Raw genomic sequence first — 23,895 nt, 5'->3', positions numbered from 1 at the left:
CGACGTGGATGAGGCACTGTAGTGTTGGTGCACCAGGACATAAAAACGACGGGATCTCCTTCGGGACTTAACGTCCGTCATACCGTAAGTCTTTTTTAGGAGAGACATGGAGGCTTTGGCTTTACTGTCTGAGCCGCGTGGAGGAGAGGAGAGGAGAGGAGAGAGGAGGAGAGGAGAGGAGGAGGGAGAGGAGAGGAGAGGAGAGGAGGAGAGGAGAGGAGAGGAGAGGAGAGAGGAGAGGAGAGGAGAGAGAGAGGAGAGGAGAGGAGAGAGAGGAGAGGAGAGGAGGAGGAGAGGAGAGGAGAGGAGAGGAGAGGAGGAGAGGAGAGGAGAGGAGAGGAGAGGAGAGGAGAGGAGAGGAGAGGAGGAGAGGAGAGGAGAGGAGAGGAGAGGAGAGGAGAGGAGAGGAGAGGAGAGGAGAGGAGAGGAGAGGAGAGGGACTTCTCTTTGGTTAAGAATTGGTGACCCCTAAGAGTAGAGGATAAAATTCTTTTCTTAGAATATTTCGCTCCAAGCATCGCCTTATTAAATATTACCATTTCATTAAGCAACACACTGTATTTTTCTTTAAACAGTTTTTTTCGATGAAAACGCTCTAAACAACCATGAAAATTCTTTCGTTGTTACGTTTATTAACAAGAATCAATCGATTTTAACATTTGTATCTAAATATTTTGCGCATTTCACCTCTGATGGGAAAACTATTCTGTTTCTGCGATATTCCCATGAAACTATCGAACTGATAGAGAAAGTATAAACTACGAGCCAACACAAACGAACCATAGTTGCAATCTCTTGACCGCGCGCTGGTGCACATTGGAAAAAAAATTACCTAAATCGTGTAAAATTAGATTTATATTAAAGGAAAGTAAAAGGTACGTTGTGATTTGGGCAATATTGGCGTCTAATGGTAAAACAAAGAAGTTACCAGTACAAGTATTCTAGAGTGAACATCAGTGATCGATTTGACGAGATTTTTACACGGACGGAAAGCAACGAAATGTCTTATTACTTCACAGTTCAAGTAAGTTATTTAACCAGTAATGTGAAGATTTTTTATAAGATAAATTTAGATAAAGTACTTACATTTAGAAAATATTAGGGTTTTAATACAACCATAAAGAAATACATATTAGTTTAAAAAAAATAAAAATAGCTCAGATAAAATAATTGCAAAAAACTATTGCTATTTCATAGTAATATTTGTATCAAATCTGGGAGACAACTGAGTAATAATAGTAGAATTAACTTATCGTTTGATTAGCAGGTTTAGCTAAAACGCTAATGTAAAGTAACAACAGATAATGCAAAGTAACAAAAATTTGTTTAACTATTTTGTTTTTTAGTTTTTTTGAGATCAAAGGAATATGATTAAAAAAATCAGTTTAGTATTCTTTAGATTGTATCGTTCATTTCTGACCTTCAGCTCAGTATAAGTATAAGCGAAGAAGAGACAGCTTCATCGTTGCTATAAAAAAAGTCAATACATAATATATTATATTCAATTCCTTCTATAGGTAAATATTAGCCAAAGAATGTTGAAAGAATTGAGATATGTCATAAACAAGATGACTTAGAATAGAATCCTATAATATTATAAAAAATAGTTTAGAAGTGTTATGTTCAATCTTTTCTATTATACAGGGTGTCCAACATAACGAAGTTATTTTACATTGGAAATTTAAAAAAAAATGATTTTTTGCTAAAATTTTGAGAACCACTGGATCTTTTCTGGATTTTCTTTAAATAAATTTAATCTAATACCTATGTTGCCATACTATCAAAAAATAATGTTTTTTAACTAAAAACTAAAAAAATTTTTCCGCGAAAAAATCCTCATAGACGTGTTTCTGGGATTGAACTACCAGTTAAAATACTTGCACTTATTTCTGGGACATCCTGTATACTTATTATTTTTAATTTCAACATTTTTTTTCTTCATGCGATCAACAAACTTTTAAAGAGATGAAATAACAAAAATATGCTAATCAATAATTATTAAAATTATTACAAATACAAATAATCAAATATAGGTATATAAATAAATAATAGCCATGAAACAAACTTTACAATTAAAATTTTTCTGGAGAACATATTCATCTTGATAACGAATTATTTTAAAATGTCATTTAACAGCAGTTCTTAAAAGATTTTCAGGTATTAAAAGACGAATCGGAATAAAAAGAAAGATAAGGTACGAAAATAATGAATTGGATCATAAAAGGATGAAAACGCGTCTATAAATTCATTAAAAATTAAGTAAATTATATTTTAATCCTGGGTTAGAGACAAAATCCTGATAGAACAAAGATTATTTTTAGTATTTTTGAAAAAATTATATGATGTATCTAATTTTTTCTTAATTATATATTGATCCAGAAATACTTAAAAAATTAAAATTATAAAATTAAAATTATTGTCGTTCTACATTGTTATGCAGTAAACAATTATTTTTTAATGTAATGTTTTATTTGTTACATGTTTTTTTTTAATTCACAATAAACAATGTGTGCGTGAGAACTTAACATTTAATAATGTTTGACTTTTCATGAGATATGGCGAAGTATATGATTTCTGAAATACAGAAATACTAACAACTACATAATATAATAATTGAAACAACTGTTTGAAACAAAATATTTACAGGGAAGAGAAATAAAATAATTTTGCCAAAAATTTTCTGACGAGATAGTTGTTTAGAAGTCCAAATTACTTTTCTCATATAGTGTTCCATCAAAATAACCAGATTGAATAGTAATTTGTTGAGATTGTTGTTTAAATACCATTCCCTTTTCTTTTTTTTTTCTAACAGGAAGATGTATGATGAGGTATAACTCAAGAAAGAAGGGCACGGTGATCTTTAAGGTCGCGGTGATTAAAGGTTGATTCTAACTATACCTTCCATATCAGCTCCCTTCCGTTTCCCTTCCGTTTACATAAAATATATCATATAAATGAATAGGCACTAATAGGCAATGAATGCACACTATCCGTTCTGTTTCCCGTCCGTTCCATATCCTTTCCTTCCATACATTTTTTTGGTGGACGGACTGAAGCATATTGGAAAGAGCGTTGTCAAGTTCTTACATTTGTACCAGCTCTGTTAACCTGTTAACATTTTGCTGATATTTATTTATTCTTTCACCTCTCAATTAAATCTATTACGTTTTACAAAAGATACAAGTTTTTAAAATAAAACTTTTGTAATAATATAAATTGTAGAATAAAAAGTATGAAACTGATACGGAACGGAAGCTTACGTATAGCGTCAATACAATAAAAAATACGGAACGGATATGGAATGGATCTGGAATGGAAACGGAAGGTATAGTGAGAATCAACCTTAAACCCCCTTTCACTGATTCTACATCGAATCGAAATACATACATCACTGTCACAGTTACAGCACTTCTTGTGATAAAAGTTGTCCCTTTAGGAAGATCTCAAGTGGTGTTTACTCAAGTTACGCCTTTACGTGAGATAGAGTACGATATAAGTGGTTTTCCATCAAAATACCCGTTTTAAGAACTAGAAAAACGTATTTTGGTGCACGTTCTAAATTTTAAAGCGTTTTGCGCGCCGATTTGCCACCTTATTGTCTCTCCTCCTCCTGCTGCTGCCTGCTGTCACTCGCATCGTCTCGTACCGGTTTTAGTTTCAGTGTCGCGGTTCCGCAGGAAAACAACGGTCGACGTTCGGTCAAGAGAAAATACCTGAGAAAAATACCGTCGCCGCCGGTCCACGCGAGGATGTGTTGTTTTGAAATCATCGTTTAACGCCCTTTTATTTCTTACTTTCTTTCGCTTTCTATTTAGTTCCTTTTAAATTTACTTTTTTCGTTATTTTATTAAGCCATGCCCGAGAATAATGGTGTTTCTAATACTAATGGTACCTTGAATATGGAAATCGGACAAAGTAATCAGGTATTTCCATAAACTTTTTTCTAGTTTTTTTATTATTCGATATTGTCTCAATTTTAATTCAATCATAAAATATTAACTTAAAAAAATCTACAAAAATACAATTAAAACCATGTTACGAATTACAGAACAAAATAATTTTTGCCTAAAAACTAGATAATTCGGGCCAATAAATTAGTATAAAAATATTCTTTATATTGCTATTATTCATTTTTCTTCCAGAAATAACCAAATAAAAAATTATAGAACTAACTGGCGGTATATTTTCTATAGGTAGAAGATTTAACTAAAACGCTAATTTAAAGATATAAATAGTTTAAAGTACCTAAAACTGGTTTAACCAAAATGAATAAAATTTATAATATGAATAAGTAATTTTAACTTATTTAACAAAATTTTATAAAAAAATATTTATTATAAGAAAGAAACAAGAAAACAAATAGAGAAAAAACAAAAGAAATATAATAAACGAAATAATAAACTTATTGAACGTTATAAGTTATAAATATGTATTAAGTTCTTTAAAATCAAGCAAAATAAGTTATTTCATTTTATATTAATATAAAAGTGTTATAACCTTCTGTTTAGTTGTTGTTATATATTTCAAACTGGTCTGTTGACTTATTTAATTATAAAGGCTACATGAAAACGTAGGTATTAATTCAACAAAAACGTCAATTTAACCATTTAAGAACATTTAAGAATATCTTTAAATACTTAAACCTCTTTAAAAAATATCAAAAAATAGAAAAAATTTTGAAATTTTTGAAATTAAAATAATTGTTGGCGTACAAAATAAAAATTAATTTTAAAAAAATGGATCTAAATGTCACTCATTTAAAGCCCTTCTATTTTTTCAGTAATATTTAGATTGAGAGACATATCTTAATTAGGATCATAAATATTATTGGCATTTGCTACATGACTTTCAATAAAATTCTTCTCATGCATCAAATTGGGCAATAAAGATATTTCAATAATCAAACTGTGGGGATTTATTTTATAACAAATCGTTTTATTCCTTTATAGATTTTATTATTCTACAATTAAATAGAAATAATAAATAGCAGCTTTAAATCCCGATTATGGAACGATATAAGAAATTTATTGCGAGTCTTAGCGCAATGGCGTATATTCTTGCGGTTTTGAATGATCACTTGCAGGAATGCGAATTACATCCCATAAATTATATTAGTAGGTTCACAGTACCTACTGCAGCAATTCATAATTCACCTTTTTCACCGTATAATAATAATAATAGTTTGAAGACGATGCCAAATATTTTGAAAATAATTTACAAGTGAATTTACAACTACCACCTTATTTAAGATTGGAATGGGGAATACCGTTTCTCACTTGTTTACAATACATTCCGCGTATTCTATTTAACATATTATCTTGGTTTTGTAAAACATCGCAAGTAACTGGTAGAATTTTTTTATACAGGAATTCCGTCTTACTGTCTTATACTACAAGTATAGGGAAGAATCTGAAAACTATATAATTTAATCATAAAAAATATACTACCCTTAAAAATATTTGCACTTATCTAAGACTCAGCCTGTATATTTTCATAATTTATAAGTAATTTAACTAGAATAAATATGAAAATAAATAGATTACCAAAAATCAGACAAAAAATAAAACTTGATAAAATATACAACTTCCAATAATATCCCATAACAAAAGTTAAGATATTTTAAATATTTTTCTAAACCTAACTCAAATACCATATCCATTCACACTCGGTATTTGTAACACATCAGTTTACCCATTGTATTTATACAAGTATAACATAGTTTTCCATACAAGATTAATAGGCTTATTAGAGTGAATTAAGCCAGTTAAAATACACAATAACGGTGCTAAATATAAATAATGGAGGTATGTAGATTAAACAAAAATATCTTAAAAATAGAAGCAAAGTACATTATCAGTTTGTCTATTTGTACACCATAATGTCATTAAATCCTTCTTCCATGTAATTATATAGTAATATTCAACTATCAAAATAAAATTTAAATTAATAAAATTAAAATTTAAAAATGCGTTATTTTAGACTAACTGTATACTAGATTAATACCACGTAACTATTAGATATTTTCTCAGGACTAAAATATTTTTACTAGTTTTTTTTATTAGCAATACTACAAACTAGGCAGTCGTTTGTAAATGTTTTATTTTTGTTTATAATTTTATGGGTTTCTAACCATTCTTTTGCGTGGTATGCGTGGCTTGTCTCACATGATACGTGAAAGAATTGTTTGGCCTAGTAGACCCCAAGACCCCATAAATAAAATAAACAAGTACTTTCACTTTTCGTTTGTCGCTGAAACGTATACAAGAAGAGTGTGATTTGGCAACACAAATACTGGATCATATGACATTTAAAAAAAATGAGACGATTTATAAACAAAACAGGTAGATGATAATCAGTCATATCGTCTATACAAGGTGGTTCACTTTCTAGAAGCAGGACTTAACAGACCGACATATAAAGAGTTAAACAAGCTTTGTTTTTAAAACACAGAGTGTTGAAGTGGAAGAAAAGTATAACCCGTAGTACAGTAAAAACTCTGAATCAGGGAAAAGCAGGATATCCACTGGAGAAACAGACAGGGGCACAGGCATAGCAAAGACCTATTTCTAAAACTACACAGGAACTGCTAACGCTTAGCAGGAATAAAAAGCGAATTATAATAACAGGTCTATTGGCAGGATATATGGCTGTCCAGTGTTACCTAAACAAGCTCAACTTGTATCAAGGAAGTCTTTGCTGCAGACTTCTCGATAAAGATCCTGAAACAGAGGAGCACATACTATGTCAAAGCGAGGCTCTGGATCGACACTTTTTATTTGCGAAAGCAAGCTTAGAACCGGAGGGACTATGTTCCCATCCTATCAAGGACCTGTATTGTAGGTGCAGAGTGCAGACATAGAAATTTAAGTTTTACATTTAAATCCTAAATGGACAATTCATCCCCAAAAAATGTGTCCTGATATTTTATTATCTTGTCTAACTTAATTTCGTGACAAATTTGTGTTTTGGTGGACAAATCCTAGTTTTGTGTCAAAAAATTAATTAAGTTTTAAGAAAGTCGAAGCAAAACAACATAATTCCAATCTCTCTCTTCATATCTTCAGAAATATACAGTTTATTATTTAGTTTTCTACGTAAATGAGATAATGAGTTACTCATCATAGAGAGTAACTGTAGAGTTAACCGTATCATCATAACATCATAGCAGTAGATTGTCAAAGATCTGCTACCTGCTACCTGCTACCAAAAAATGAACCATCCTGTATAATACCTAACGTTAAATCTTGTTTCATTCCTATTCTAATAAATTTGTGTGGTTGGTTGGTTGGTTACTCAATCTCAATAACGTATTCTACCTTGAACCACCTTCTGCATCAAGAAGAAATATTGATTTAACTTGTTCGCAACCCAACGTTAAGTTTGCAAAATCAATTTTATTATATCTCGAATAAATATCGATAACATATAAAATAAAATAATAATTTAAAATTTGCATATTTCCATAATTTTTATTTATTGAAAACATTGAATTGTATGGTGTAATAAAGATTTGCAATAGAAACATATATAATTCAAATTTTAAGTATATTTTAATTTTTTTGTTCTTGCTTTAAGTATTTGTCGTAAATCTTTACTTTTACATATGCGTTGCTAGTTTATTTGCATTAAATAGGGTGCATTTTTAAAATATATACTTACTTTAATGGACATTGTATAAAAACTACTTAAAATGAATTTAGAATATTTTTTTCTCATTAATTATATCCATTACTTTACTATGCGTGATAATAGCGATGACTTTCTTTACAATATTTTCGTGCTATTTTGCCATCACGTGTGTCTTTATTGTTGTAGCTAATTAATATTTAAAAAAATAAATCATGTTTGTTATTTCACAGTTAGCCTGTTTTATTCAAATTTTTTTTATTTAAGTAGTGCAAGTATGACAAGTATTTAAGTATGGCAATATATGGGAATTTTGTTTTATTAGAAGTCCTATCAAATAGGAGTACTGTCAAAAGTTAGTGCATGTTCATGGTAACAATATCAGCGAAACTTAGATGACTGAAAGTCAAACAACCTACAAATCGAATGAACTGGAAGTTTTGTATATTTTTCACATATTGAGCTTGATTTACTAAAGTATTTGGCATATGAAAAAATATTTTGAAAATCCTAAATATAAATTAAGTACCCTTGCAACAGTAACAATAACATACGTAATTGTAGAAAAAGATAAAAACTTCTGTAGATTATAAGGGCCTTGCTTCAGTCACTGGCAAAATAATCAACATTCGTCAAAATAGTTTATCAACGTTCTTAAAAGTAAACAAAATATTGCATACTTTTATCAGTAGACTGTAAATTCCTCAAGAAGTATCTTTTGGCATATAAAAACTCTTTGATATACAGGGTGGGCCACTGAAAACTTACAATAGCTATAATTTTTAAACCAAAAAAGATATCAAAAAAATAAAAAATACCGTTTCTATAATATCGAGGGTGAATACATATGACGTATTTTTTGAACCACCCCGACCTACCCCTAAAGCGGCACCACTACTCACTTGAAAATCTTAAATGGCAACACCCCACTTGTTGCGCCTTTTTGGAAAGCCCATGAAAAATTCTAAACGATGATCATAAAGTTTTTGGGGTGAAATTGAAAAACTACCCCTTACACGAAAAATTAGGTGGACATTAATGAGAAAAGTGATTTTTTCAGCATAAGTTACAAATTGGGACCCAGCTAATTGAGGTTTTTTTCAAACTACCCCGACCCACCCCTAGGTGCCACCCCCTCACTTCTAACCTCAAGATAGCGATACCCCACTTGTGACACCTCTTTGGAAAGCGTATAAAAATGCTGAACGACTGTCATAAAAAAGAACGAAAAAAATAGAGCCTAAAAATAAAACAAAAGTGTCAAAACGTGTCAAAAACAATAGAATGAATTATTTTTGTATCCATGAACCATTGCGAGAAAAAAAAGCTGGTACAAAGAAATTTATTATAGCTCTTAATGAAGACCTCATACACTTTCAGCAAGATGGAGCCCCTTCGCATTAGTCTAGTGTCACAAGGCGGTGGTTGGATAAATATTATCCAAGGCAATGGATTGGCAGAAGGGGTCTAATCGAGTGGCCGCCAAGGTCACCTCCTCAGACTTTTCCTTGTGGGGTTACACTAAATCCATAGTCTACAAGACAAAATCAGGTTCGTTGCAAGAATTGCGGAGAGAGGAGAGAGACATTCCAAAAAGTGAGAGAAGAATTTGAAAATCGTTTGTATTTTTGTATGGAACAAAACGGCTGTCATTTTGAGCAATTATTAAAATAAATTACCATTTTAAATTTCTTTCAAATTGTCACACCTACATTTCTTGTCACTAACCAGTAATTAAGTTGAAGTCTGTATGACCATCATTTAGCAATTTCAATTAGCTTTCCAAAGAAGTGTCACAAGTGGGGTATCGCTATCTTGAGATTAGAAGTGAGGGGGTGCCACCTAGGGGTGGGTTGGGGTGGTTTGAAAAATGCTTCATTTGCGTCATTTAGCTGGCTCCCAATTTGTAACTAAGGCTGAAAAAATCACCTTTATCATTAATGTCCACCTAATTGTTCGTGTAAGGGTAGTTTTTCAATTTCACACTAAAAACTTTATGATCATCGTTTAGCATTTTTCATGGGCTTTCCAAAAAGGCGCCACAAGTGGGGTGTTGCCATTTAAGATCTTCATGTGAGTGGGGGTGCCTCCTAAAGGGTAGGTCGGGGTGGTTCAAAAAATAGGTCATATGTATTCCCCCTCGATATTATAGAAACGGTATTTTTTATTTTTTTGATATCTTTTTTGGTTTAAAAATTATAGCCATTGTAAGTTTTCAGTGCCCCCCGCACTGTATTATACCACCCACTGAAGTTTGGTACAATATTTTTTTTACACCCTGTAGAATTAATTGGACTTAATTGTATCTAAAAATAAATTTATTGTCGTTCTGCAGGACCTGATCACATCGAAAGACCGAAAAAAGAAACGGAATTGGATAATAAGCGGTGTTGGTGGAGTGGTGGTGATAGCGCTCATCGTGGCCATCGTAGTGCTGGTGGACGGCAGGTCGAACGACGCGGAGGCAGTGGCAGCAGAATCACTCAATTTGGAGGATTTGCTCAGTTACAAGTACAACCCGAAAAGCTTTAACGGAACGTGGGTCTCAGGTAATTTTATTAATTCTTTTTCAACGGTACTTTGAGAGATTTTTTAGTGAAAAAGTTAATTTGTGTTATCATCATAATGATGTCTTAGACTTAGACCGTTGAAGGACTCCCATTCCAGGGTAAGGATGGAGTCATCCAAGTTCTTGAGTTCCTTTTTAAAACGGTTTTCAATGGCAATGACCTGTACTAGTTGCTCTGATTTGTCATAGATTTATCAGTCTATTAATGAAAGTTTTATATGGACATATTTTCACTTATTCTGTTTTATTTTTGCATTCAAAAAAAATCCTTCAAAATCTTACTTATATGGCCTAATATAATGGCCTAATAATATGTTCGTTTCAAGTTTCTGTAAATAAATTTTAAGAATTAATAAACTCCTAATGTTGTTCAGGAGTGTCTCTCATAGAAATTGTCTTCAGTAAAAATCGATCAAAAAAGCTGAACGTTAAACAATTACACGGTGTTAATTATCTACATACATGTTAATTTGCACTAGACCAGGAAACCATAATATATATTTATCTCTCAGCTATATGTATCTTTAAGATCTCGAAAAAAATATATATAAAAAAAACAGTTTTGATATAAAAACCATTAGCAAATTACTTTTATGGTTTAACTTATATGCAAATTTTCTCTTTGCTCGCATATATTATAATATAAATAAATCTTAGTTCACTGTTTGGGCTTTAAAAATAGACGGAAAGTTAACAACAAAGTGGAGGGTTGCCCGGTCGGAAACGTGGGGGACGTTCTTGCTGAACCCTTATGTTGGCGTACGTTAAATTAATCGGCGTCACGGCGGATCCTTGCGTGATTCTTTCGCTGACTAGGGTTGGGTTTCTAGTAAATTTACATTGTGTTACGCAATTTATTACACCAAGGCCTCTCGCAAGAAAACTCTTCCACTATAAAAAGTTGTGAGGTCTCATGTCAAACCAAGGCAGTTTATTTTATTTAGTTTCTACTTCCACAATTTTGTTATAAAGAGTTAGTATCAATATTAATGAGTTGGCAGTTGCAGGGCACCATAATTTTAAAAGAATAATTTACCATTTTGATTACTAAGTAAATATGAACAGTAGACTTAAGAATAAAGTTTTTTAATTAGTAGAATATCATATCGTGTAATTGCCAAGTCATAAAAAAAGTATCACCCATAAAGCTTCATTTAGAACTTTGTTTGCAATTATTAGAAAAAGTTAACAAACTTTTATGTTTTGCCGTTTGTTATACTTAAAAAAACTAGCGAGTAATGTCATTTTGGCCCTTGATTATCATCCGCCAAGAGAAGATGTGTTTTGAAATCAATTTTATTGTTTTATAAACTAACTAGCGTGTACCAGCGACTTCGTTCGCGTCGAATTAATCATTTTTTGTAATGGTGATGATAAAGCTAAGCAAGAATTTTCATTAACATACAAACTGGATAAAATTTTCTCACATTTATGTCAGCATGAGAAAAAACAATATGGCGATATCACTATATAACATGGTAATATTTGAGGGGTAGTTTCATCTCGTTGGAATTTGACTTTAGAAAAATCCGTTTGCCAAAAATTAGCTTTTTACGTCAAGCAGTTTAAGCAGAGTCGTGGTTAAGAAATTACCCATCTTTTTGGAACACCCTGTATGATTTTTTAAAAAATTTCAAAATATGTAAAAAAAAACAAATAAATTATGCTTGTCCAAGCATTTTCCCGAAAGACTAACCGTTTTTTAAATAACAAATATTGTAATATTTGAGGGGCGTTTTCACCCTCTTGGAATTTGAGATTCAAGAAACCCCTCCTTATCGAACCTCTACACCCCACAGTCAATCCGTTTGCCAAAAATCAGCTTTAAACGTCAAGCAGTTTAAGCAGAATCGTGATTACTCAATAGTCATATTTTATGAAACACCCTGGATAAATATATAAAAAATCTTAAAATATGTAAAACAACAAAGTAAAATATACGTGTTTAAGAGTTTTTCCGAAAAACTCACCGGTTTTTAAATAAAAAATATTTTAATATTTGAGATATAGTTTCACCCTCTTAGAATTCGAGTTTCGAAAAATCCCTTCTTATGGAACCTCTACGCCCTAAAGTCAATCTGTTTTCCAAAAATCAGCTTTTTACGTCAAGCGCTTTAAGCAGGATATCGTGATTAATCAATGACCAGATTTTTCGATACACCCTGTATACATTTTTAAAAAATCTTAAAATGTGTAAAAAACAAAATAAAAAATATTGTAATATTTGAGGGTGTAATATATAATATTGTGTAATACAGTGATTCCCAAAGTGGTCCAGGTGGACCCCCAGGGGTCCACGGGAGACTTGCTGGGGGTCTACGTAGGCGTGAACAAAAAATGGGGGTCCATAAGATGTTAATGGGGGTCCACGAAAATTTATCTGCTTTTGATAGTAAAGAGCAAAAATGTAAGCATAGTTTTTATAAGGGCCTACCTACATTGTTTTAAGTACCTATCTAAGCAGATAATATTTTAATAAGGCAAGCGACTGTTACTTGTCCAAACTTGCGTATTCGATATTACGTACAATTTCGTGTACAGACTTGCAAAGCGCTATCCGCCCGACAATGCTTAATGCTTGTTCAGACATGAACTTGATCACCACTATAAATACTTGATGCCAAAGGCAAACGCATTCATTTGTTTCCGGAATTTCGAAAAAAAGGCGGAATTTGGAAAAAGTTGTTGAGAAAATTTATATCTGTGTTTGCTAGTGCCGGAGAAAAGTAAGTAACCTACCTTTTTTTGTTATAGTACTTAAGTATTTTGTTTACGTGTACTAGTCGGTTGATCACAACGGCCTGTATAGATAGGTAACTTAGTAACTTACAGATATTTTAATTGTCCTCTTTCGATTTGAAGACAAACACAGCACGTTTTATTCAATTGTTTTTCACGAGAGAAACACTGCCTCTCTAAAAAGGCCGAATAAGCAATATTGCAGAGCAATTAATTTTGTAATTTTTCTTGCAAATAACTACTAATTTTATAAAACAGTAATTTCATAATCATTTTAAATTGGTTTTGAAGTAACTATTTTATCAAAACTATTCCTTTTCGGAAAGAGCGAGCGGTGCGCGGGCGACGGGAAAAGGGCGGGGCTTGGACTTCGATGCCAGTTTGTCACGTTTTAACAATGAAGCCGCAGACAAAAAATACGCAAATACACGGAGCGCGTGAACTCATTGATTTAATAAAATGTTAGTTATCGTTTTTATGGACAATTTTGGGATTTCGACTTTTATTTTTCCTACACAAATATGATCAGTATTCGATACTGAGTACACCAATTTTTATTTATACTATTAAAAATTAGTGGTAAATTATGTACTTTAAAATTGCTACCGTTTTGTGAAAACGTCTGTATTTGTCTCAGCGGTTTATTAGTTGGTCCCTTTACAAGCCGTAATTCTATTTCCGCGTGCTGACAAAGGCTGCGGTGTGATACCTATATTCAGAAAAAAACTTGGTTACTAAAACATTTTTTTTTTTTTTACAGGTAAGGTAACTGACACGAAACATGGCTACAGCAAAGAAAAAATGTCGACAATATAGTATCGATTATTTGAAATATGGTTTTGTTCCATCAGAGGCAGACAAACAATTGCCCATGTGCCTATTATGCAACAAAGTTTTGAGCAATGACTCTATGAAACCATCAAAGCTCGAAGATCATCTAAAAAGGTGTCATACTGATAAAATAGGTAAAGATTTAAAATATTTTCAAACATTGAAAGAAAAATATGGAAAGAGACCCACCATGCACAGTATGTTCGCTTCAACATCTCAAAGTAACGATGATGGCTTGCGGGCATCTTACAATATCTCATTACTTATAGCAAAATCTGGAAAACCGCACACTATCGGAGAACAATTAATTTTACCCGCTGTTGAAGAGGTTTTAAAAACTGTTTTGCACAAATCTCCATTTGACGTACTAAAAAGAATTCCATTAAGTAACAATACTGTACAAAGACGCATTGATGAAATGAGCTCTGATATCGAAAGCTTTTTGTGCAATCATCTGCAAAAAACTCATTTTTCTATACAACTGGACGAGTCAACGTTACCCAGTAATGAAGCATTACTATTGGCATATGTCCGATTTATTGTTGAGGAAGAAATTCACGAAGAATTGCTATTTGCCAGAACTTTGGAGACTGACACTAAAGGCGAATCAATATTTAATGTCCTGAGTAATTTTTTTACGGAAAAATCGATCCCATTTACAAACATTATTTCAGTGGCAACAGACGGAGCTCCTGCAATGGTCGGGCGATATCGTGGGTTTATAAGTCATCTCAAAAGAATTATACCAGGACTTACAGCTATTCATTGCGTAATCCACCGACAACATCTTGTGGCAAAACATTTAAGTGACAGGTTGAACCAATCTCTTCATTTTGTAATAAAAGCTGTCAACAAAATCAGAAGCAATGCATTGAATACGCGTTTATTTGCTCAATTGTGCGACGAAAATGATGAAGACTTCCAACGACTGCTCTTACATACTGAAGTACGCTGGTTGTCGAAAGGTGCATGCTTAACGAGATTTTACTCTGTTTTCGATTCCATATTAGAGTTCTTAGAAAGTAGAGATCCAGATTTAAAAGAAAACTTGATCAAATTCAAAGCAGACATTGCGTATTTGACAGATTTGTTTAAAAAATTTAATGATATTAACTTGCAGTTACAAGGGGACAGCCTGAATTTAATAAAAACAAAGGGGATAATTTCGGCTTTTCTTGGGAAATTGAAATTTATGAAGCAAAACATTAGTCGGCGCGAATTCTCTCAATTTCCAAACTTGTCGCAGGTAGAATGTATTGATGAGGATATCCATACCTACAGTCAACATTTAAGTGCTCTGCATGATGACTTCAAAACCAGGTTTGAAGATATACTGACGATGGATATACCACCATGGATCATAAATCCATTTGATGAAACGGAAGTGGCCAATGTTGTATTACAAGAGGAGCTGCTCGAGCTAAGCACTAATGAGGAGCTGAAGGTGAAATTTAGAAAAGGCTACCCAACATTTTGGCTGCAAGCAGAAATACCCGAAAAATATCCTGGACTGTGGGAAATCGCAAGGAAATTTTTAATAGCTTTTCCCTCGTCATACCTTGTCGAAAGGAGTTTTAGTGCGTTACAAACCTCTTAACAAAAAAAAGGCAAATTAAACATCACAGAGCGGGGGGATTTGCGGTTATTGCTCACAAAAATAAAGCCAAACATTGATCGTTTGCTGACACTCCATCAGATACATCCTTCCCATTAATTAAAATTATGACCTGAACCTATATTACCTTAATATTTTTTCTTGTAATTCTATTCTTTTAATAAATAAAGTGATATAAAATGTACCATTTTTGGTTTTTATTTTACATATCGGAATATAGGGACAGAACTCAGAAGTGACACAATTTTTATTTTTTGGCGACTTTAAGAATGTGGTAGAAATGTAGCAGCAGGGGGTCCACCGAAACCAGTAAAATTTTGAAAGTGGTCCACGAGAAAAATAAGTTTGGGAACTACTGGTGTAATATATAATATATATATTGGAACTGGAATTTCAAAAAATCTCTTCTTATCGAACCTCTACACCCTTGAATCAACCTGTATGGCAAAATTGAGCTTCTTACGTTGAGTGGTTTGAGCAGGATAGTGATTAATCAGTATGTCAGTCACTTAAGGATTTTATATATTAGTATAGATTAGTATAGATTATTGGGTCTTCTCTATGGAAAAACTCCCTACTTCAGAATATAATTATTATTGTTGCTCTTTACTGTCGTACATTCTTTCATTGGACAAATTTCCCACCTCATGACGCCAAGAAATCTCTTCATTACTTTTTAACTTACCTACTACAAAAATGAAGAAGTTACAAGATGTGAAAATAGTTATATTTTCCTTTTACCCAACCATGTTAGTATGTAAATTTAACGAAGTCCGAAATCGCGTGTGATCCCCGCAGATATGTGCAAGGTTGCTTGCCTAATACATTTCGGTATTTTTGTCTGTTTCTTTTCTTCGCTAAATTACGGCCGTCCGTGTTTATTATCAAACCATTTCCGTTTACGTTTCCTTTGTTCGTTTTTGCCGTTCTGGACAATAAAAAAAGTGCACCCATTAAAACGACTACAGTCAAAATTAGTATTTTAAAGTTTGATATAACTAGGACCAAAAGCAAAAGAATGGGTTTCATGTAAAAATTACAACAAAATTTAATGTCTTCTTCAAAAGTAAACAAATATCTAATAAATAAAGCTTTTGACATGTATCAAAAAACAAACTTTCGAGAAAAGATGCACCTAGATGATAAAGTGATTGTTAGATTCCTTGCCTTATTAACATATTCCACAGGGTGTTTCAAACTGTCACCAAAGTATCAACATTATGTTTTCCCTCGTATAATTGACAGACAAAAACTTTTATTTTTAATTTAGAGAAAGGTACTAAAAAGTAAAATATTTTTTGCAACAAATTGCTTAAAACATTATCAAAATCGATCCACTAAAACAAAAATTTTAAGGTGTTCGTTTTTCGTGCTACTGAGTCAATTTACTACCAAAAAAAAGTGGCAAATTCTGACTAATAAATTATATACCTCCCTACTGCTAATTTATCAAAGCAAACTAGTCCCATTATTAAAATTATTACAAAGATTCTTACTTAAATTCAACAATTGGCTGGGTTGGTTAGGTTAGGTTAGTTATTTCGTAGACGGTTGATTTAACGCATGCCTTTTTTTTTGAGTGTAACATGTTAATCTTAAGCCATTATTACATTATTTATTCGTCTCATCAAAATTCGTTTATGTCCGAAGTCCCATTAAGTCCTGCTAAAAATAGAAAGCGACTACATTGGAAAATCAGCACTTCCTATCAGTAGAATGAATATGGAAAAGAAAATCCGTGTTATCCACACATAGACAGAAAAGAGGGTTTCCTTTCATTTCCATATCGTCCTCTCTCCATTAGCATAACGCTATCATGACCCATATATTATACGAATCGGAATGTCAAAAGTGTTTTTATACATTTTTATATGCGGCGGCCTCAATTAAGCTCTTTTTTCGCCCTCGGGAAAAATGCGTGCCAGCGTTAATTTATTCGAAGAAAACTTCCCGTAAAACGGCAATTCTTCTTTCGTTCTTCTAATCAACAGTCTACAGTATGTCCCCGGATCGTCTTTACAAGAGGAAAACATTTTTATTATTATCTCTTTCAGAAAAATGATCCTTCATAAAAACATTCAACTTCACAGTTTCCGTAGCATCAAAGTTAATAAATTTTATGCTTCTTTGACATTTTCAATCAGCAAAAAATATGACGTTAGTCCTTAAGATTAAGAATAATCATCTCTGAAAGAATGAAAGCTATACATTAGTACTATACTGGTATACGATATTATTACAGACACCTGTGTCTCTAAAATGGTAAGAAAATTTGTAAAAGAATAGCCATTTTAGAACAAGCAAAAACTTTTTATGAAAAATGCATTTTTCTGAAAATGATAAAAATTAAAAATGCTTCCTCTTGTAAAGACCATCCGGGGACACACTGTATAAATTCGTTTTCCCCTTCGCCCTCCAACCTATGTCGACAAAATTCCATCTTTATATTGTTGGGTTTACGATGCGATAAATATTTAACGTTTTCGAATCATGTGTATACATTTTTTCTTTGTTTTTATGGTGTTTTTGACTTACTTTCAGCATTAAGGGGGTGCGTGTTTATAGAAAATGTGTTTGCTGGTAGATATACTTGAATATTTTGCCAGTTTATTACTTAAGCACTGAACAGTCTGAACATTAATAAATCACTTTTTACTGCACAGTTTTAAGTCATTTAGAGGCAGCTTTTTTTATTTCTGACTACTATTGTTCAAATTTGGCATGTGTATTCAGCAAACTGTGACTGGTAAAATTAACTGTGGAGTCAATATTTAGACAGTTCAAAATTTGCATACAATTTCCTATACAGGGTGGCCCATCGAAAACGTTCCGCAAGGCATAGCGGCCAGGGTAATTTTTTTTTCAGAAAATTCAAAAACACGTAAATTTTGTTTGTGAGGGGGACAACTTTTGCCCCAAAGATGATGGCAAAATCTTCAACCCTCTAAGCAGAGATGTCATCCCCCAATTTTTTTCAAATGAAAAGGGGGGTCAAGTGGTACCGCAATGAAAAAGGCTTTCTATTCTCTATACTTTTCGGCTTTGTTTTTGAAAATCGGTCGAGTCATTGAGAAAATATGAACGATTGAAATTTGAAAAGTTTATTTAAACATTTATCAGAGTAAATAATAAGGGTAAATTCCTTCAATCAATTTGCTGTTTTTTCTTATTATTTCTAGAAGTTTACGCATTTTTTCACTTGCCACAAGGTTGAACGATCAGGTACGGTAGTTGATAGATAGCTGTTCTGTGACTTATGCGTTGAAGTTTTTCTCAATATCGTTAAACTTTTTAACAATTATTATGGTGTACTCACTTGCAGAAAAAGTGAAAATAATCCAACTTTATTTTAAAAATAATGAATGTGGCAATCGGGTTGCGCAGATATTCAATGAACGCCATCCTGACAAACACCTTTATGGCAAAATTGTTCGCGAGTTAGTAGCAAAATTGCGCGAAACTGGTTCTGTTATAAAAAGAGGCAGAGGGAAAATCCTGTAGTAAATGAAGCTATGGAGGTATTCGTATTGGGCCAAGTTGCCATGGATAGTACGCTGAGTACAAGAAAATTAGCCAGTGAGACAGGCGTGATTCGTAAAGTTCCATCCGTACAAAATTCAGTTGGTACAAGAACTCAACGAAGACAATCTTGATCGTCGCTTGCAATTTTGTGAAACTATGAGTGAACGAGTGGCGAATGATAATAATTTCCTATTTAATGTGTGTTTTTCGGATGAGTGTACTTTCTTTTTGAACGATGTAGTTAATCGGCACAACTGTCGGTACTGGGCTGAGGACAACCCCAGGATTTTTCACGAGGGCTGGTATTTATGGAAATTCTATTGTAGGTCAGTTTAACGATATTCAGAAGAACTTCAACGCACAACTCACAGAACAGCTATCTAGCAACTACCGCACCTGATCGTTCAACCTTGTGGCAAGTGAAAAAATGCGTAAAGATCTAGAAATAATAAGAAAAAAACTCAAATTGGTCGAAGGAATTTATCCTTATTATTTACTCTGTTATACTATTATAAATGTTTAAATAAACTTTTCAAATTTCAATCCTTCATATTTTCTCAATGTCTCGACCGATTTTCAAAAACTATGCGGAGAAATATAGAGAATAGAAAGCTCTTTTCATTGCGGCGCCACTTGACACCCCTTCCCATTTGAAAAAAGTTGGAGGATGACATCCACGCTCAGAGGGTTGAAGATTATGCAATCGTTTTTGGGGCAAAAGTTGTCCCCCTCACAAACAAAATTGACGTGTTTTTGGATTTTTTGAAAAAAAGAATACCCTGGCCGTTATGCCTTGCGGGACGTTTTCGATGGGCCACCCTGTATTTCCAACGACGATGCACCACTCGCTATATGAAAATTGCAGTTAATTTGAAATAAGCATTTTTATGGCTTTATTTGGCATAATATTTAAATATTGTTTCTAATTTGCAGGAAGCAAGTTCACGTATTCGAATGAGGATGGAGATTTGGTACTGTACGATTTAGCTTCTGGTTCCAGCAAAACTTTATTGCACGCCAACGATAGTGTAAGTACCATTTACAGAAATTTCTGTCGGCATTTTTATGATACTCTTTGGTATTCTTGATTCTATTTCAGTAAATAGGAATTCGGGTTCCGTAGAACCTTCAAATACTCGAAATATCTTACATTCACATTCACTTCATACGAATTACTTGTATTCGACGATTGGTGTTTACACAAAACATTTCTTACACATTTCAAGATACACGGTGTCCAAATAAAATAATTGTATTTGTTGAATGTATTGTGAAAAAACGCAAAAGTAAATAGTAAATACATAATTTTATTTTAATATACAGGGTGTCTCAGAAATAAGTGCAAGTATTTTAACTGGTAGTATAATTCAACCCAAGAAACACCCCTAACGCCTATGAGGTTTTTCACGAAAAAAAAATTTTTAAAAATCGGAATTTTTTTAAAGAAATTTTGGATTTTTTTTTAGTTTTTAGTTAAAAACATAATTTCTTGATAATATGGCAACATAGGTAGTAGATTAAATTTATAAGAAAGAAAATCGGTTCTCAAAATTTTAGCAAAAATATATATTTTTTTTAAATTTTCAACGTAAAATAACTCCGTTATTTTGGACTTATTTGAAAAACGATAAAGAGAAAATATGTTTCTTTTATCGAGATCTACCACCGCTTAAAATACTTGCACTTATTTCTGGGAGACCCTGTATTCAATGTATTTTTTTATTTCTTTTCTTTAAGATTTTGCAGTTTTAATCATAAACATTTATCAACAGAAAATAGCAAACATAATGTTTTTAATTTATTTCACACATAATTTTTCACAGTATTTTGTTATATTTTTTTCAGATCCTCTCAACAGCATTTGAATTTCAAATATCTGCCGATAATCGATATCTATTGGTAGCTCACGATTTTCAAAAAGTAAGTTTATTAGATAATTAAAAAAATAAAATAAATCAAATATTTTTTTATTATTTTTTACAGTTGTATCGCCATAGTTTTAAGGCTCGCTATACAATAATAAATTTAGAAACAGGCAATAAAGAAATCCTGCAAGCCCCTAGTGCCTTAGGGACCGGACTGGATTTTTCTCTAGTACAATTTGCTCCAGTTGGTAAGACTTAAAAAATCATTATTACAAATAGACAAAATACCATATACGTAAAATATCTAATGAAACTTAATAAACTGCGCTTGACTCATCACCTATAATTTTTCAATAAAATAACAAACCTGCTCTGGTAACTATAATTAATTTATTGACCGGCTCTTATAAGCGTTTATTTTTTTTTTCAGACAATGCACTGGTGTACATATCAGAATATAACATTTATTACAAGCCATCTGTTGATTCAGACCAAGTCGTTCAACTCACAAACACCACTGGGTTTATTACCAATGGAATTCCAGATTGGGTTTATGAAGGTAACATGGTACAAATATTTTTATACGGATTTTACAAAGAATTTTTCACAGCCACTAGTAAACTTTAGTTAAAAATATTAATTGTTTACATCGTGATGATGGTAACATAGTTAGTGAAATAAATATCTGTTCAAAGTTTGAAATAAAGTATTTTGATTTGTTGTAAAATTGTAAATATTTGTTTTGCATCACCTAAAACTTAGAATATATTTTTTCCTTTTTAAATAATTCATTAAATTAAAATGCCTTTTGCAGAGGAAATATTTGGTTCCAACAAGGCTTTCTGGTTCTCGGCCGATGGCAAAAAGCTGGCTTATATCCGATTCAACGACACGGCAACTCCCATAATGGTGGTACCGGTCTATGGAGAACCCGGGAGTTTATATTTCCAGTATCCCAGGGCAAATATCATCAAATATCCTAAGGTACACGTGCAAAGAAACGTAATATATTTTTATTTCTTTATTATTTCTTAAGGCAGGTACGACAAATCCAACAGTACAGCTATTCGCGGTCGATCTAACTGATTACGAAGAAACAGAATTAGAAGTGTCAAGTAATTTAGCAAATACGTAAGTATTTATTAAAAATCAACTATTTTTATCACTACAAACTTAAGTATACAGGGTGTGTACATAAACATAATTATAAGATTTTTTCGCATAAGAAAATTTGGAATTTTTTGAAAAAATTATTCGAAATTTTTTTACTTTTTAATTTAATAATATAATTTCTTGATAATATGGCAACAAAGGTAGTAGATTAAATTTACAAGGAAGAAAACCTGGAAAAGATCCACAGTGGTTAAGTTAAGAGAAAATATGATTCTTTTATCGAGATCTACCACGCCTGAAAATATTTGCACTTATTTTAAGACTCGCCCTGTATAGTTACACCAAGTTACACAAACTTTTATTGTATAATATTTTCAATTTCAAATTTACTGATTTGGTAGTTATAAATATGTTTATTATTATTTATTAGAACTAGATATACGATAAACATATGGTTATTAAATTTTAATATTACTAAAAGCTTTGCTAGATCATTATTAGTTCGTGGGTAATCTATCATAACGCTTCGTAATTTGATGGCGGTAATTTGAAATGGAAGTAGATAATTTATTTTTAAAATAGGATCGCACTATGCTAATAAATAAGCTAATAAAGGCAAATTTATCGTGAATGTACGTATGTAATGTATCGATGCATATGATAAATGTAACCGCAAAATACCTAACTTTGTTTTTGAAAGATTACTCGTAGTTGAATGTTGAAAACTAGAAGGAAATTCCTACACTCATAAAAATATAGGGTCAATACAACCACTATTTTTTTTATCTATCGACTATACTATTTTTTATCTACATACCTATTTAAAATACTATAAAAAGGATTATCTTAAAATTAACTGTAATAGTCGTTTTAATACAGGGTGTTTTGAAACCATGACTCGTGGCATTTTTCGCCAACAGACCTTTTTTAAGTAAAGAACTGCGAAAAATTATATTTTTTACTCAGTAGTTTAATACAGATACAGGCACGGACAAAAAGATATCCCTCTTAAAACAGAAAAAACAAACAGATGGTGGTGCCTCCTACACTTTTTTTCTTTACCTTATGTTATTTCAACCCTTTAATCATACGTTATGCATATGATCGATCTAGTCTATAAACCGATATTTTAGGCAACCCTTAATTACAGCTGTGACATGGACTACCAACGACTCGGTTGCCGCTGTCTGGATGAACAGGGTCCAAAATACCGCCGAAATCGTTTTGTACCAGCACAATTCTTCAGTTCCTAAAGTCGTAAGTACCTACCATCCAGATTCTAAAACTTCTTTAAAACACGTGTTAATTTTCCAGATTAAATCCCTAAGCGAAACTAAAGGCTGGGTAGAACTCTTTTCGGCACCCCATGTATCGCAGGACGGTAATCAACTAGCTTTGCTATTGTCGAAGACTGAAGGCAGCGACGCTTATAGGCATCTGGCCTTGTTGAACACGGCGGAAAACTCAAATGAACAGTTCCTTACAAACGGTACTTACGTGGTTAGCGAGGTATTGGGATGGAACCACAACAATAACTTAATGTAAGAGAAATATCACCAAAATATACAGGGTGGTCCGAAATTGTATTCGGGAAACTTCGGCAGTATAATATTCTACAGATAAAAAAAATTGTATGTGCACTATGTGCGCATTATTATTATTATTATTATTGAAGTGTTACTTCTTACTAAGAGATATTAAATTGAAGGATTTAAAGGACATGTTTGAAAAAGTGTAGTTTGGAATGTTGAAAAAGTAATAAATGAAAAATTAAATTACAGTCTGACAAACGGATCTGAAACAACGGGGCAACGGTAAGGGGATCGCAATTTTGTGAAATCATGACCGATTTCATTCATAAAATATCCAGGAGCGTGTGGTGTTTCATAAAAATATATCAGGAAGTTTTATAATATTTTCCAGTAAAGTTTATAATATTATTTTACTTTAAATGTATCTACATTTTGTTTAGTCATTTGCCAAATATAGTAATATTTGTTAAAACGCGTGTACTA

General features: G+C 32.4%; 1 protein-coding gene across 4 annotated transcripts in view; it reads left to right on the top strand.

The window, feature by feature from the left end:
• Nucleotides 1-886: 886 nt before the first annotated feature.
• The window catches only part of LOC115878671 (venom dipeptidyl peptidase 4), a 29,860-nt gene continuing 6,851 nt past the window's right edge, over nucleotides 887-23,895 (top strand). Inside the window, exons 1-10 of one of the 4 annotated variants that reach the window (XM_030895231.1) lie at nucleotides 890-1,024; nucleotides 9,962-10,175; nucleotides 19,836-19,930; nucleotides 20,748-20,822; nucleotides 20,886-21,015; nucleotides 21,198-21,326; nucleotides 21,582-21,751; nucleotides 21,804-21,898; nucleotides 23,014-23,137; nucleotides 23,195-23,421. In XM_030895231.1, the coding sequence (XP_030751091.1) occupies nucleotides 908-1,024; nucleotides 9,962-10,175; nucleotides 19,836-19,930; nucleotides 20,748-20,822; nucleotides 20,886-21,015; nucleotides 21,198-21,326; nucleotides 21,582-21,751; nucleotides 21,804-21,898; nucleotides 23,014-23,137; nucleotides 23,195-23,421 (1,376 nt within the window). In that variant the 5' untranslated portion in view covers nucleotides 890-907. Of the gene's footprint in view, nucleotides 1,025-3,603; nucleotides 3,924-9,961; nucleotides 10,176-19,835; nucleotides 19,931-20,747; nucleotides 20,823-20,885; nucleotides 21,016-21,197; nucleotides 21,327-21,581; nucleotides 21,752-21,803; nucleotides 21,899-23,013; nucleotides 23,422-23,895 lie in introns of those variants that run through there. The other 3 variants (XM_030895233.1, XM_030895229.1, XM_030895230.1) reach the window with 3 other exon arrangements.

This window comes from Sitophilus oryzae, unplaced genomic scaffold (assembly GCF_002938485.1).
Source record: "Sitophilus oryzae breed Bouriz unplaced genomic scaffold, Soryzae_2.0 scaffold_1521_pilon_pilon, whole genome shotgun sequence".
Classification (NCBI taxonomy): Eukaryota; Metazoa; Arthropoda; class Insecta; order Coleoptera; family Curculionidae; genus Sitophilus; species Sitophilus oryzae.
This window is presented reverse-complemented; position numbering and strand designations above follow the sequence as displayed.